Raw genomic sequence first — 12,737 nt, forward strand, 5'->3', positions numbered from 1 at the left:
GGCGTCCGTCTGGTTCGCTGCGGCCGGCGGGACTGGGGGTGTCGGCGGGCGCCCTCCGCTCTTTCAGGCCCGGCCTGAACAACGCAGCGGGAGCCGCCCGGGTTTGGGAATCGCGCCGAAGAGGCCGCGGCTGTTTGTGCTGGGCGAAAGGGGCGTGCGGCAGCAGTCCCTCCTCCCCGCTGCCGGCGGGGTCCCGAGGGGCTCCGCTCGAAGGGCTGGGCTGGGACCGCGGGGACAGGAGAGGAACGGAGCTGTCAGGGCTGCGGGCTCGCACTGTGACAGCCGAGCTCTGCGCTGCCTTGTGCTCGCCCAGGGTTTGTGCTGTCCCCGTGCTGAACGTGGAAGGTGTCGGGCGGGCGCTCCTTCGCCGATGTACTTCAGTACATCCTGAAGTCTGCAGGTCAGTCTGCAGGTCCTGAGAGGACGGAGAGACAACACCTTCTGTATTCAAAGCTTCCATTTTTTCACATTAGAATAGAATTAACCTCTCTTATATATACTTACAGTGTCTCTCGTCTCTGCTCCTGGCCTTTTCCCTTCCTCTTCTCAAGTTCGTGTCCTAGATGTAAAAGGATGTAGATCTGGAGCCTGTATTATGACAGTTGTCTCCTATTTTAGTGACACTACAACACCACAGACAAGTTCAGCTGTGTGGTCTCCTCGTCATTCTGGTGTCATAGGAGAATTGTTGTTTTCTCCTTTTCTCTGCTTATGTTAGATCATCTGATTCGGTGGTCTTTCTCAGTATTTTCTTTTGAAAACTATCACATCCAACAGAATAATACATGCTGAAGTGACTTTCAGCTTCCCTGTAAAAACTACTAATTATAGTAGAGTTTCTGTTTAGTAAATTGATAATAACTTCTCTAGTTACAAGTGTTGCAATACATTTGTTTCGTTTTGTTCTGCAACTGAAAGGGCTAGAAATACTGTTTTGGTGAAATACTGTTCTCTTACACAGCAAGAAAAAAACTTTCTGTTGTAAAACTCAACATTAAACTCCAAAATACATCCAAAAAGCAATTATTGCCAGAATAGTCTATGGCGCTCAGAACCTGGAGGCAAAACCAGTTTCTTTGTTGCAGAAGACAATGACAGTTTTTCAACACATGGAAACTGTTTAGGGCGTAGCAAATGATGATGACAAAGCTAAAAATCATTGTAGTTAGTATACAGCAATAGTTGTATAGGAAGAGGAAAGTAAAATAGAAGTGCTCAATATTGTAATCTCAAAGCATGCACTGATGGTAATTTCCCCCTCTCTGTTTTGCATAGGCATGACAAAATGTTGTGAGGGGTGTTAAACAGGGAAATAGTGGATTGGCAGTAAAATAGTGTGGAAGCAAAAAGGCCTTTGATCTTGCAGGAAGATTGTGTTGTCAACTTCAGCGGGACTCTGTTCGTGGCGTAAGGCTTTATCAGGGCAGAGCAGCTGCTGAATTAATATCGTAGCTTTCAAGTTAGAGTTCCTCAGGTAAGAGGATACCTTGTTGCTAAAGTTGGGAACAGATTTAGAAGAAAGTACTGTTTAATGTGATACAATTCTCCGATATGTTTCAACAAACTTAAAAATTAGGGGTTACAGAAAGACTAAAATGTTCCATAGAATTCTTTTGGAGTAGTAGATCCATCAATGTATTGTCCCCTCTCTAAAAACAGCTACATAGCATTTACAGCATTTTATGCTAAAAGTGAGAAAGCAAATTGGATGAGGTTAATTTGATGTTGTCCAGTGTTTGTCTTGTGTGTAACTTAGTAAATGTGTGTGTAATGTAGTGTATATTTTGCATAACTTAAAGAAAATAATGCAGGTTATAGTGATACAGTATGTTTTCTTCTGCAACTAGTCCTGGTAGAGAGTTTAAGCCACAATTCTTCTCTTGGCTGTTCTTGTAGAATTGCTTGTGAGGGAGGCAGTGCTGTAAGACTGGGTCTCTTTCTCATGACTTGTGAAACATCAAGATTTAAGCTCCTCAATGTCTGTCAGCTGTTGTACTGTTATGGTTGGAGAAACAGTAAACTTGGTTGTGCATGAATGAGGGCTGGGAAGAATGGGAACTTATTAACGTGGTTTTGCTTCCAAATGAAAACATCATTGGAAGATTCCTGTATGCTGCATGTTCTTTTCCCTTAAAAGAGCTGTAAAGATTATTCTTAATTATAGGCTGTTATTGACAGTTACTAGTGATTCTGTTTTGTGGCTATAAAATTCTCCATTTCGTGACATTTGTTTTACTGCTCATTTCACTGTTGCCTTAACTATAGAACTAACTTTTCTATAATGTAGCAGTCATTGTGTTAGGGCAGTGACAAGTGATTTTGGGTATTTACAATGCAGATTTGGGCAATTATTTTCTATAGGCTTTATCTTTGCTGTCCTGTCTTAAAAGAGACAAAGTAATAAGGAGGGTCCCGGAACTTTGCATGTTTTTCAGCACATGCTTAGGGACAAGTGACTGGAGAATGTTGCAGTACATTGTTTTGTTGTTTTGATTTTTAACTTCTTGTTGCATGGTAAACATGTTTTTGCACTGTTAATTTGAGGCATCATAGATGCACAAATTGACATATGCAAAATAAACTTATTTAAAACATGCTCTTCACAACAAAAAATGCTCTCCTTGAATGTGCTGTTGCTATGAGGTGTTCAGCTGCTTTGTTTCAGTGATTCTTGAAAGTACTTCTCATTTTTTAAAAATGCCTTTTAAAAATTGGAATGATTCTTCATTAAAGCCTTAAAACAAATATTTTTCACCTTCACAGAGTAATTATTTAAATCTTTGCTTCTTCCTAACTGAAAATAGTTGAACATGTGCCTTCAAACTTGAGTAAACTTCTCCCTAAAATATATTTAAAGTAAGATCTTTTAGCAGACAACATTTCTAGGGAGCTCTCTAAATTCAGGTTACAGTAGAGTTAGAAATCATGCTAAGCATAGAAATAATTACCTGACAGGAGATCTTTTTAAAATTATGAATCTGTCCTATAGAGGTGCTGAGGAAGGAGGAAAAAAATGGGTGAGTTATTTACTGTTGTCTTGCTTGGTTGAAAGTCTTATGATTCTAAATCTGTAACTTTTTTCCTCTCTCTGTATCTTCAGCTATCCGCTGATAGGTTACTACTAGATCATTTCATCTTCTGTCTTTCATACTTGGGCTTTTGCCAAGTCCTGCTACTTTACATGCCAGCATCTTAGAAATCAGCTTTTCTTTCCTACCTGAAGGACACAAAAATTGGTTCCCTGTCCAATTCACGAGCAATCAAAGTTCATTAAGTTTCCTTTTTGCGCCTTTTCCCTCCAGTCAATGTCATGCTGCCCTAGGACAAGCTGGCTTTGCTTATTTCTCTGATCATGTTGTGTCAGTGGTGTTTTCATCCCATATACCTGCTCTTGAATCCACATTTCTCAGTGAAAGTGAAGGTGAGTTGACTTGGCTGTGGCAGATGTTGTTAACCATCTGTGGATTTGTTTCTTGCTACATTTTTTTACCTTCCTTGCCTAGTAAACTTGTGTTGCAAAAGTTAGCAACTCTAATTTACAAGATTCTGTAGAATTTTGCACCTCATGTAAGGTCAGAGTCTTAATTTTTCAGTGTGAATGATGCTTCAAATCAGTATACGTTCAAATATTATCAGGGTCTGAGAATTCTATTTCTAAATATGCTAAAGGTATTTCTCTGTTTTAATTATTTAGATGTTAAATAATTAAAAATGGCATCTTAGCATGCTTTGTCATGATGAAGGCTTATCTGCAATGAATCTGCACCTTTGGTGCAAGTTTCTGGTTGCTGAGGAAAAATCTTTTTGGGAACTAACATGAATGGGAAAGCGTTGCATATAGTAAGCCTAAGCTAGGTTCAGCAAGTAGTAAACATTGGTTTTGTTTTGTTTATTTTCCTCTGTCATGTCTTTTCCCTTGGTTTATCCAAATCTCTTCTACATCAGTCTCATTTTGCTTAAGGAAGAGTAATGTAACTTGGATGAACATGAAGAAGGGAAATAATAATGGAAATTAGGCCAAATTTAATGACTCCCCTGTACAAGCACTTTTGCTGCCTGTTGTATGTATTCAGTGACCACTCTTTCCTTCATCACGAATATATTGAGGCTTCAGTGACTAAGCATTGTAACTTATGACCAGGTAGTGAAGTGGTTAGAAAGTGAACTATTTTTTCAATTAAAAATTAACACATCCACTGATAAGTTAATTTAAGAATATCTAAAATTTCTTAAATTTGGTTCGTGTCTCAGGTGGCAGGCTTAAAATCTGTGATGCTATTTTTTGGGGCATTGAGATTTTAAAAAAATTTTGTTAGCAAGTAACTTGAATAATCGCCTAAAGGAGCTGCTGTGAAACTTTTTTATTTTTAAGTACGATTTAAGTATTTGCTAATGATTTGCCCATATCAGTGAAATGTTTTGAAGGAATTTCTGTACCCTTGATCTTTCAAGAGGCAGGCCTTCAAGTAAATCAAGACAACTAGATAGCCCAAATAATAGGAAATGATAACAGAAAGAAAAAACCCAACCTAAATTTAATAACATTTATAATGTTTTATTGGTGTGTAAATTAAGATTGTGTTCTTAGCTGGTTCTTTGTTGTTGGCATGTTTTTTGCAGTTAATGTTAGACAGGGTGTCAATATAATGTTAAAAACCTACCTATACTTTCCCAGAAACTTCCAAAATTCAGTGCATCAAAATCCAAGTCCTCGATCATTCAAGAAAAAAAAGGGAGCATTTTTTGCTGATTTATTACATCACAAATCTTTATAACTCCTAATAAATAATTTTAATTGAAAATATTTTGTTCTTTTTCTTGATTAAATATATTTTTTTTGTGTGTGTGAATATAATGTCATTATATGATTTTTTCCTGGTGGTGTGAAGCTGTCTAGTAATCCATAGCAAAATGGAAATGATACTGCAAATGTGTCCAAAACAGGTCATTATTGCTGCATGTAGGCATCTAAAAAGAGGGAATCTTCTACTATGGTTTAGCTTCAGTACAGCTCTAAGCTTTTCTTTTAATGCTACTGTTTCTTTCATCCTGATGTAGTATCAGGAGATCACTAAGAGCCACTGGAAAGCCTAGAAAAAAATGTATAATGTTCATGTTCTTTTGAGTGAGTGTTTATGCGAATGTTATCCCTTAATGCCTCAAAGTCGTGTTCTTTAGTGCTACATAATACTTTAAGTAAATAATTTTATTGAAATTTTTATTAGGTTAATTTTATTAATGTTTTAATTTTTAATTTAAATTAACAACATTTGGCAGAAACTGAGTGAACTCTTTTAAAGCTTGAGATCAGTAAACTGTGGACACATCTTGGACTGGCTGACTTGTGAGTTACATTTTAAGACTTCAGAACTGGAATACTTCAATAGTGGACTTGAGGACAAAATAGTTTTAAATACTTGCACTATTGAATTACAGCTTCAGAAATTCTTCTTAATTTCTGCTAGTAGGACATTTCTTTGTCATTTTGTCCCAAGAGTCAGAGTTATATTTTGCTGATCTTCTGATCTTCCTCAACTTTCGTGTAGTACTAGTGCCTGTCTTAATGAAACCACCTTCATAATGACAAACTCTTCATGTGGTCCAGCTGCTGGTCTTAACAGCATTGGCTTTTCTGAAAACTGCAGAGCGGTTGACATGGAATCTGCTCAGTAAGTGTGGGATGTGCACCATGTGCCTTCTTTACAGATCTACTAAAGCTGTAAGTAGTTTTGCCACAAGCCTTTCTGCAAAGAGAGCTCCCTGTCTTTCTGTCTGATCCAGCTGATTTTATCTTAACCTTTGCAACACTTTTTCATTATTACTGATGGTTGTTGTCAGTTTGTATTGAGCTCTTTAGTTTTGACTTCCCATGTGATGCCTAAGTGAAGTTCAGCCTTCTGAAATGTTGAGGGATTGAGGAGTGCTCAGTGGTTAAAGTCTCCCTCATCCACTCATGGGTGTTAAAGTTCATTGGAAAATGAGGTTCTATGTTTCTGCATGCTGAAACCAACCCTAAAACTACCTTTTTCTTTCATGTACTCCTCAAAGTTTCTTGATTCAGATGTTGATACAGATTTAGATGAAATCAACATAATCATTATGATAAATGTGAGTACATTACAGAGAACTTCTGTATAAATCTGTGTACTAGAAGGCTGTGTTTAGCAGGCCTTTCTCCTCCCCCAGAGAAGAAGATGGTTAATACCAACTTTGCAACACTGCCCTATTGTAGGAGGGGGCAATACAGATGTGGTTAAAATACCTAAATTACTTAACTGCAGACTTTCAGATCCATGAAAATGAATAGAAAACTCTTACCTGTTACACCAAAGTGTTGTTTTTGAAGGTGATCCTTATTAAATAGGGAAGGAACAATACCTTAAAATAAAAGTGAAATGTTCACAAGTAAGTTTGTATTTAATTGAAGCTTGAGGCTTCAGTTGTATTGAGCCTAGCATATGATACCCATGTTTTATCTCTGCAGGTTTTGGATAGCATCTGAATGGTAGTTGAATATTTATTATTTTTAATTTTATTCTTAATTATTATTACTCCCATTTTTAAAAAATTTCTGTCACTTTGGAATTTTCATGGGACTTGATATTTGTGTTTCATTTCTGGGCTGTAAGATTAACTCTGATGGACTTGTGCTTTCCTCAGTCTTTCTGTTGTGTCTCTGAACAATAGATTCTCGAGTGATTCCTTCCAGTGAGCTGTATGCAACCTCCTGTTTGGATAATGTTTGGATATTGTGAATCCAAATCACAGTAAAAATAGATGGACAGCTGAATGTTTGAAGCAGATAGCTCTTAAATTATCAGCAAAGCACAAGAAATGTGCATGTATGAGTGGTATAAGAAACACTTGTTTACAAACACCTACTTTCAATTTATTTAGCACAAAGAGCTTTGTATGGTTTAGGTCAGTGTCTGTTACTGGATTTTAGGGTGCTGATGCATCACTTCTTGTTCTAAGTGCTTTCTTTGTGTTCATGCTTTACAGTGAAATCTTCCTATGCTCATTAATAAATAAAATTCTATTAACTGAACCACATTCTTTCCCATCTTTTTTCTTCCTCTGCTCAAACAAAAAGACCTTGACTTTAAAAATGTCAGTTGCTCAGGTGCTTAAAACCAACAATCTTCACATTGCTTGCAAATCAGGCTGTGGTTCTCTTCCAGCCCATTCTCCTCTGGAAAGCTGCTAGCTGGTTTTTATGGTCAGGTGGAGACTCATTTGACACTGTCCTGCATTGTATCCATATCTTTAAAAGTGAGAGGCACGGATTTGACGGATGGACCACTTGATAGATAAGGCTGGGTGGTAGCACTCAAAATAGTTGTGGTCAAAAGCTCTATGTTCAGGTGTAGACCGTGATGAGTGGTGTTCCTCAGGGGTTGGCACTTGGACTGGTGTTGTTTAACATCTTTGTCATTGACATTGACAGTGGGATCAAGTGCACTCTCTGCAAGTTTGTGTAGAGCAAACTGTCCTGCATCAAAAGAGTCATGGCCAGCAGGGCAAGGGAGGCAATTGTACCCCTCTGCTCTGCACTGGTGAGACTCCACCTGGAGTGCTGCATCTAGCTCTGGGGCCCACAACATAAGAAGGAACTATTGACCTTGAAGGATTCTTCTAACCCAAACCATTCTATGATTTGTCACATCAGTCATTTCCATCTACATAAATGAATCTTTTGTAACATAAAGCTGTATGTACTTTGCATCATGCCTTAAGATCTCTGTATGATTTCAAAATATCACTGTTTCACTGAAAATTCATCTTCCTAAGTGAAGTATTCTGCAGTGGTTATGGAGAAAGTAATCTAAGAAGCTGAACTATGTGGATGCTGAAGTAGTAGCACTACTTGTGGTTGTTGAAGTAGTAAATGGTTTTGGGATCTGCAGGAGGATTTTTTTAATACATAAAGTCAGCTGCAGGAGGAGTTTGAGTAGGTGTCATGGTTTGTATAGTAAGCTTGTGTGCTGGATCATGTGGCAGTGACACATCCTCTTTTCTGATCTGGAAGCCAGTGTTGGGTTAAATGTTGACTGCTAGTATTTTGTGGTTTGATTAGAAATGTGTTTGGTCAACAGTCAGGGTACCATCAGTGAGGTAGGCAATTCTTTGAAACATAAGCACTTCAGTCATGCATTTGTTGCTAAATAAAAGACAAAATAAAAAGATAGGTTGTTTATTTGTTGCAAGTCCATGGTGCCTTTTCAGACTCTTCTTTCCTTGCTCTCTGACAGCCAACTGCCCAGTTTCCCAGGTTACATTCAACAGTGGTATATTCCCACCTTCAAGTCCAAGGACTGCTCTGAGCTCTTTTCCTGTTTTCATGGTGTTATTTGTGGAAAAGAGGCAGACCAGAGAGAGTTTTCAAAACATGCTCCAATTATGTCAAGTTGTCATTGCCACAGCCTCTGCACAGAGTAACTCTTGAACTTGGCAGGCAGTGCTCCACTGTTAAGTACTTACTTTTCAGCTTCAGCCCTTTGAAGCTTGGAAGTTGTGCTGATATAATTCTGTTTTATTTGAGTTTACTTTTTATTTCAAGCTGTCAGTGTGTTTGTGTGTTATCCTTTGCTTGTAAACACTTTAATATCTGATTATAGTGTTTACAAGCAAAGGATAATACACAAACTGATTATCATTCTTGAAACCCAACAGTCTCCTCAAGGAGAGATTTCTTTGCACATTATAACTGGAAAGGATATTGAGTATGCCTTTAACTGTGAATTATTTTCTTGCAGTATACAGCTTCATTTTATGATTTAGAAAATTGTTTTAGTTAGCATTTCATTAATAGTTAATTTTTTTATAGTTTTGGTTTTTTGGTAGAGATGGCATGCAATTAGAATGCTTTCTTTGCAATATAGGCTTCTTTTATTGGCTTCTTTAGGGGATATACTTGTTTTCTGGACTTAATTAAGAATTTGATAGAGACATGTTTTTGAGACAGAATTAAGATCCTGGCAGCTGGTCATCTTGGGACTGACTGTTGCAGGAAATAAAGGACTTTTTTGGAGTTTGGTACCTTACAGTTGCTATGTTTCTCTATATTCAGCTGTGAGACTAAGAAAAAAAATCTTATTGTTATCAACACAATAAAAATGTCAACCAAGTCAATATTGACTTTACTGTTTAGGTCTTGATTTTTTTCCTTAATTCCCACCTAAAATTTGATGTTGTTTCCATTGCTTCAATAAGCAAATTTGAAAAGCAGACTTAATCTATGGGGGGTAGCTGAGAGGGTGTTGTTTTTCTGAGGACGGAGCATTATTCAATAATTGAAATAAACATCTGACAGCAGATTCAGCTTCTCCCACAGGTTCTGAGTATAGGTAATTTTCTTCAATTCTTATTTACTGATGAAAAATATTACAATAATTAAAGACAGTACAACAGTCAGCAAATCTCATTATTGTTTGCTGAATGAGAGCATCCTGAATGCCCAAAATCTGTAGAATATTAGTACTTTCTATTTTCAAGGGTTTTTTTGTAATTTGCCTGTCAGTGTAAGCATCTTATTTGATAGTTGTATGTACTTTGACTGGAGCTAAATTTTGTGAAATTAGAGAAGGTTCTTGGCCTTACCATAGGGCCCTGCAGTTGCACTTCCAAGCTGGAAGCTTGTTCTTTTTGTTCTCTGCATGTTTATTCCACAAGGCATAAAAGGAAAGAGCAGATGGCTGCCTGTAGTTCTAGAATATATGCACCTATCTGCATGTAAAGAAATAAATTTTAGACCTTTTGTGAGTACTTCTCGGCTACTGCTTTTTGACATCCCTTCAACCTCCTAGAGCCTTTATCTCCTCAGTTCTATTATACTTAAAGTATTTTTCATTTGGAGATACTAACTTCTTAGTGATTCCTAATGAGACTCTAAAAGTTTGATTTCTTTTGTTTCTGTGATTTCTTTTGTTTCTGTGCTTTGTTCACAGAACTGCTATACAACTAATCCAACTGATTTCTAGTGGTCAGGGAGAACTTTTTTTTCCTTACTATCCTCTGTTGTTAGTGCCAATGTATTAATGGATTGATTTGTTTGTTTTCTTTTGGGTACAATTTTGCTCAGTAAGTAAACTTATGAACTGCTGCAAATGCCTGCTGGCTCAGATTTAAAACCTTAGGTTGAAATTAATGTCTTCTAACTAGAACTGCTGTAGTATTCAGTTCAAAATGAAGTCAAAGAACAGGATATATCTAAGGTGTGACGACTGTGAGTGGAGTGTATGCTTTTTCTGGCACTTACCAGATAATAGAAATATTTCTACAAAAATAATATATTTTAAAAAGTTATTGTTTTCCTTAAAATTTTCCGTAGTAATAGTATATTTGTTTTGCAGTTCTATGTGATACTTTGTCTTCAGACCAGAAAGGAATATGATCTGAGGAGTTATATTCCTTTCTGAATTCAAGTCTATGTTATATAGGATAATTAATTCTGGACACAGATAGTAGATAAGAAAAAAAGGCAGGAAAGTCCCATCATTAATAGGTGTAGTTTGGAGCATCCAGTAAACAGTCAGTAAAGTCTCTGCAGATGCTGGCCCATTTCTGGGGGGTGTTTTAAAAAAAAAAAAAAAAACACTGGTGCAACTTCAGGACAATTTTACACAAGTTCCATAATCTGATTTTCATGTTTTGGGTTAGACATTAATGGTGCCTAAATGATCAGGTTTTTTTTTTCCTTTTAAAGTATAATTTTGCAAATAAATCCTTATTTAAAGAAAGTAGTTAATGAAGCAATCCAGCATTGAAATAATTATTTATAGTTTATATAATCTTTTAATACAAGTAATTAGTTAATTTTTTCCATTTGTTTTCCAAAGTTTTCTGTTATTCATTAATGGGATCTTGAGAACTTAAAAAAATTAGAATTAACAATGTTTAAAAAAACTTCAATAAAACAGCAAGAAAAAATGGCTGCTTCTGATATTTTATATGCATGTGCATTTATATTTTATTTTGAAAAATGAACAAAAGATTCAGAGTGTTTTGATATAAACACTTTTTGGCCTCAGTCTGCCCCAGCATAAGAATTCAGATTCAGTGGGAGTTTCTTAACAAAAGGATGTTTTTTCTTTGCTAACACAAGACAAACAGATCTGGAAACTAAAGTACTGAGCAATGATGCTTCAACTTAACATTTCTAACTTGCTTTTGTATATTTTTCAATAATTACTTGTATAGCTTCTTAGAAATATGAAGTATATCTTGTTTGGTGTGTATAGTAATACTAATTTCTTACTGACTGTATTTTCAGGATTTATCAAAGATGTGCATTAAGCTGAGTTTTCCTAGGGGGTAGATCTTTGCGAGTGGTTCCTGGAAAGCATTTGTAACTGCTGGGAAAGTCTTGTTCAACCATCCCTGTCTTAAGCACCATTTGCTCTCTGGACTGCAGATTTAATTTTAGTGTCACAGAAGGGTTTGGGCTGGAAGGGACCTTTAAGGATGATGTAGTCCAACCCCTGCCATGGCCAGTATGATGAGGTTGAGAGTGTAAGATCTGTGTAAGGCACATGATTTCTCACAATGCTGTGAATATGTTAACAAATTTTGCAGATTTGTGCACTGCAGAAGAGAAACAATGCCTTCATTTTTATATATTTGTTTGTTTATAGAAAATGGAATAATCAAAACAGATAAGGTATTTGAAGTAATGCTGGCTACAGACCGTTGCCACTATGCAAAATACAACCCCTACATGGACTCTCCGCAGTCTATAGGTAAGAGCATCTTGTAGAAGTGATTGAGATTGTTTTCATTTGTGTAACTGTGCCTGCTTTTGTCATTTATATGTTAAGAATGTGAAAATATTTTTTTTTTAATTTGGAAGGTTGTTTAGTTCTTCATCAATTAATGGTATATCTTTTAGCTAAGCTTCAATTTCTTGTGGAATGCAGTTGGCGTATTTGGATACATCAGGTAGAGGTGTTTTTCAGCCAATATTAGTATGTGTAAATATGTTTTTATTTTTCAAACCACAGCAACTTGTGGTGGTGCAACTGATGTAAATACCTAAAAATAATTCACATCCAGTTTATGGTAGAAACATTCCCTATCTGAGGAGTCTTTACAGAAAGACTTTACAGAATTATCTTTACAGAAATTATTCAGTTGGCACCAGTGCAAAATTTCTTGAACCATTATGTGAAATCTTTCAAAATAGGCTTTGAATGGGCAGGTCTACTGATAGGACAGAAATTTCCCATCCAGGTCCCAGTTTTATCTTTCCAAAAAAAGAGAATGAGCTATGTAAATGTGCTAATTTCTTTTTTCTTCATCTTCTCCCTGCCTTTAATTGTACATGGTGAGTGAATTTTATTAGGATTTTGTTAGTTATGTAGGTAAATGAGAAAGTATTTTAAGATACATACTCAAAGGTTTATGTATCTTTACAAACACAAATATAGGTGAGTGTTCCTCCCATTCTTATAGGTGTTCTCATTTGTTGTTTGCAAAACACATGAGGCTGTTCACCTCGTTCTATGGTCTCTACTACATGAAACTCTAACAAATTCAGGTTTTTACACAGGGGCTGACTAAAAAGGAATTACGTTATTTTGGGAGACACTGCTCTTCTGAATTAAGCCTACTTGCTCAGTATGTGATATTCATTCAATGTATAGTGACAAAATGGAGATTGTAATGGAGATCAAGGATAAAACCCTTTTTTTTTTTTACATGTCCAGAGTGGACACAGCATAGCTTTCAGCTGAGGTACC

General features: G+C 36.5%; 1 protein-coding gene across 7 annotated transcripts in view; it reads left to right on the top strand.

Annotated features, from left to right (window-relative positions):
* The window catches only part of PCMT1 (protein-L-isoaspartate (D-aspartate) O-methyltransferase), a 36,415-nt gene that overhangs the window by 1,283 nt on the left and 22,395 nt on the right, over positions 1–12,737 (top strand). For all 7 annotated transcript variants that reach the window (XM_064413300.1, XM_064413301.1, XM_064413302.1 and 4 more), the window contains exon 2: positions 11,634–11,738. In XM_064413300.1, coding sequence (XP_064269370.1) covers positions 11,634–11,738 — 105 coding nt within the window. The remainder of the gene's footprint in view (positions 1–11,633; positions 11,739–12,737) is intronic.

The sequence above is a fragment of the Passer domesticus genome, chromosome 3 (assembly GCF_036417665.1).
Source record: "Passer domesticus isolate bPasDom1 chromosome 3, bPasDom1.hap1, whole genome shotgun sequence".
NCBI lineage: Eukaryota > Metazoa > Chordata > Aves > Passeriformes > Passeridae > Passer > Passer domesticus.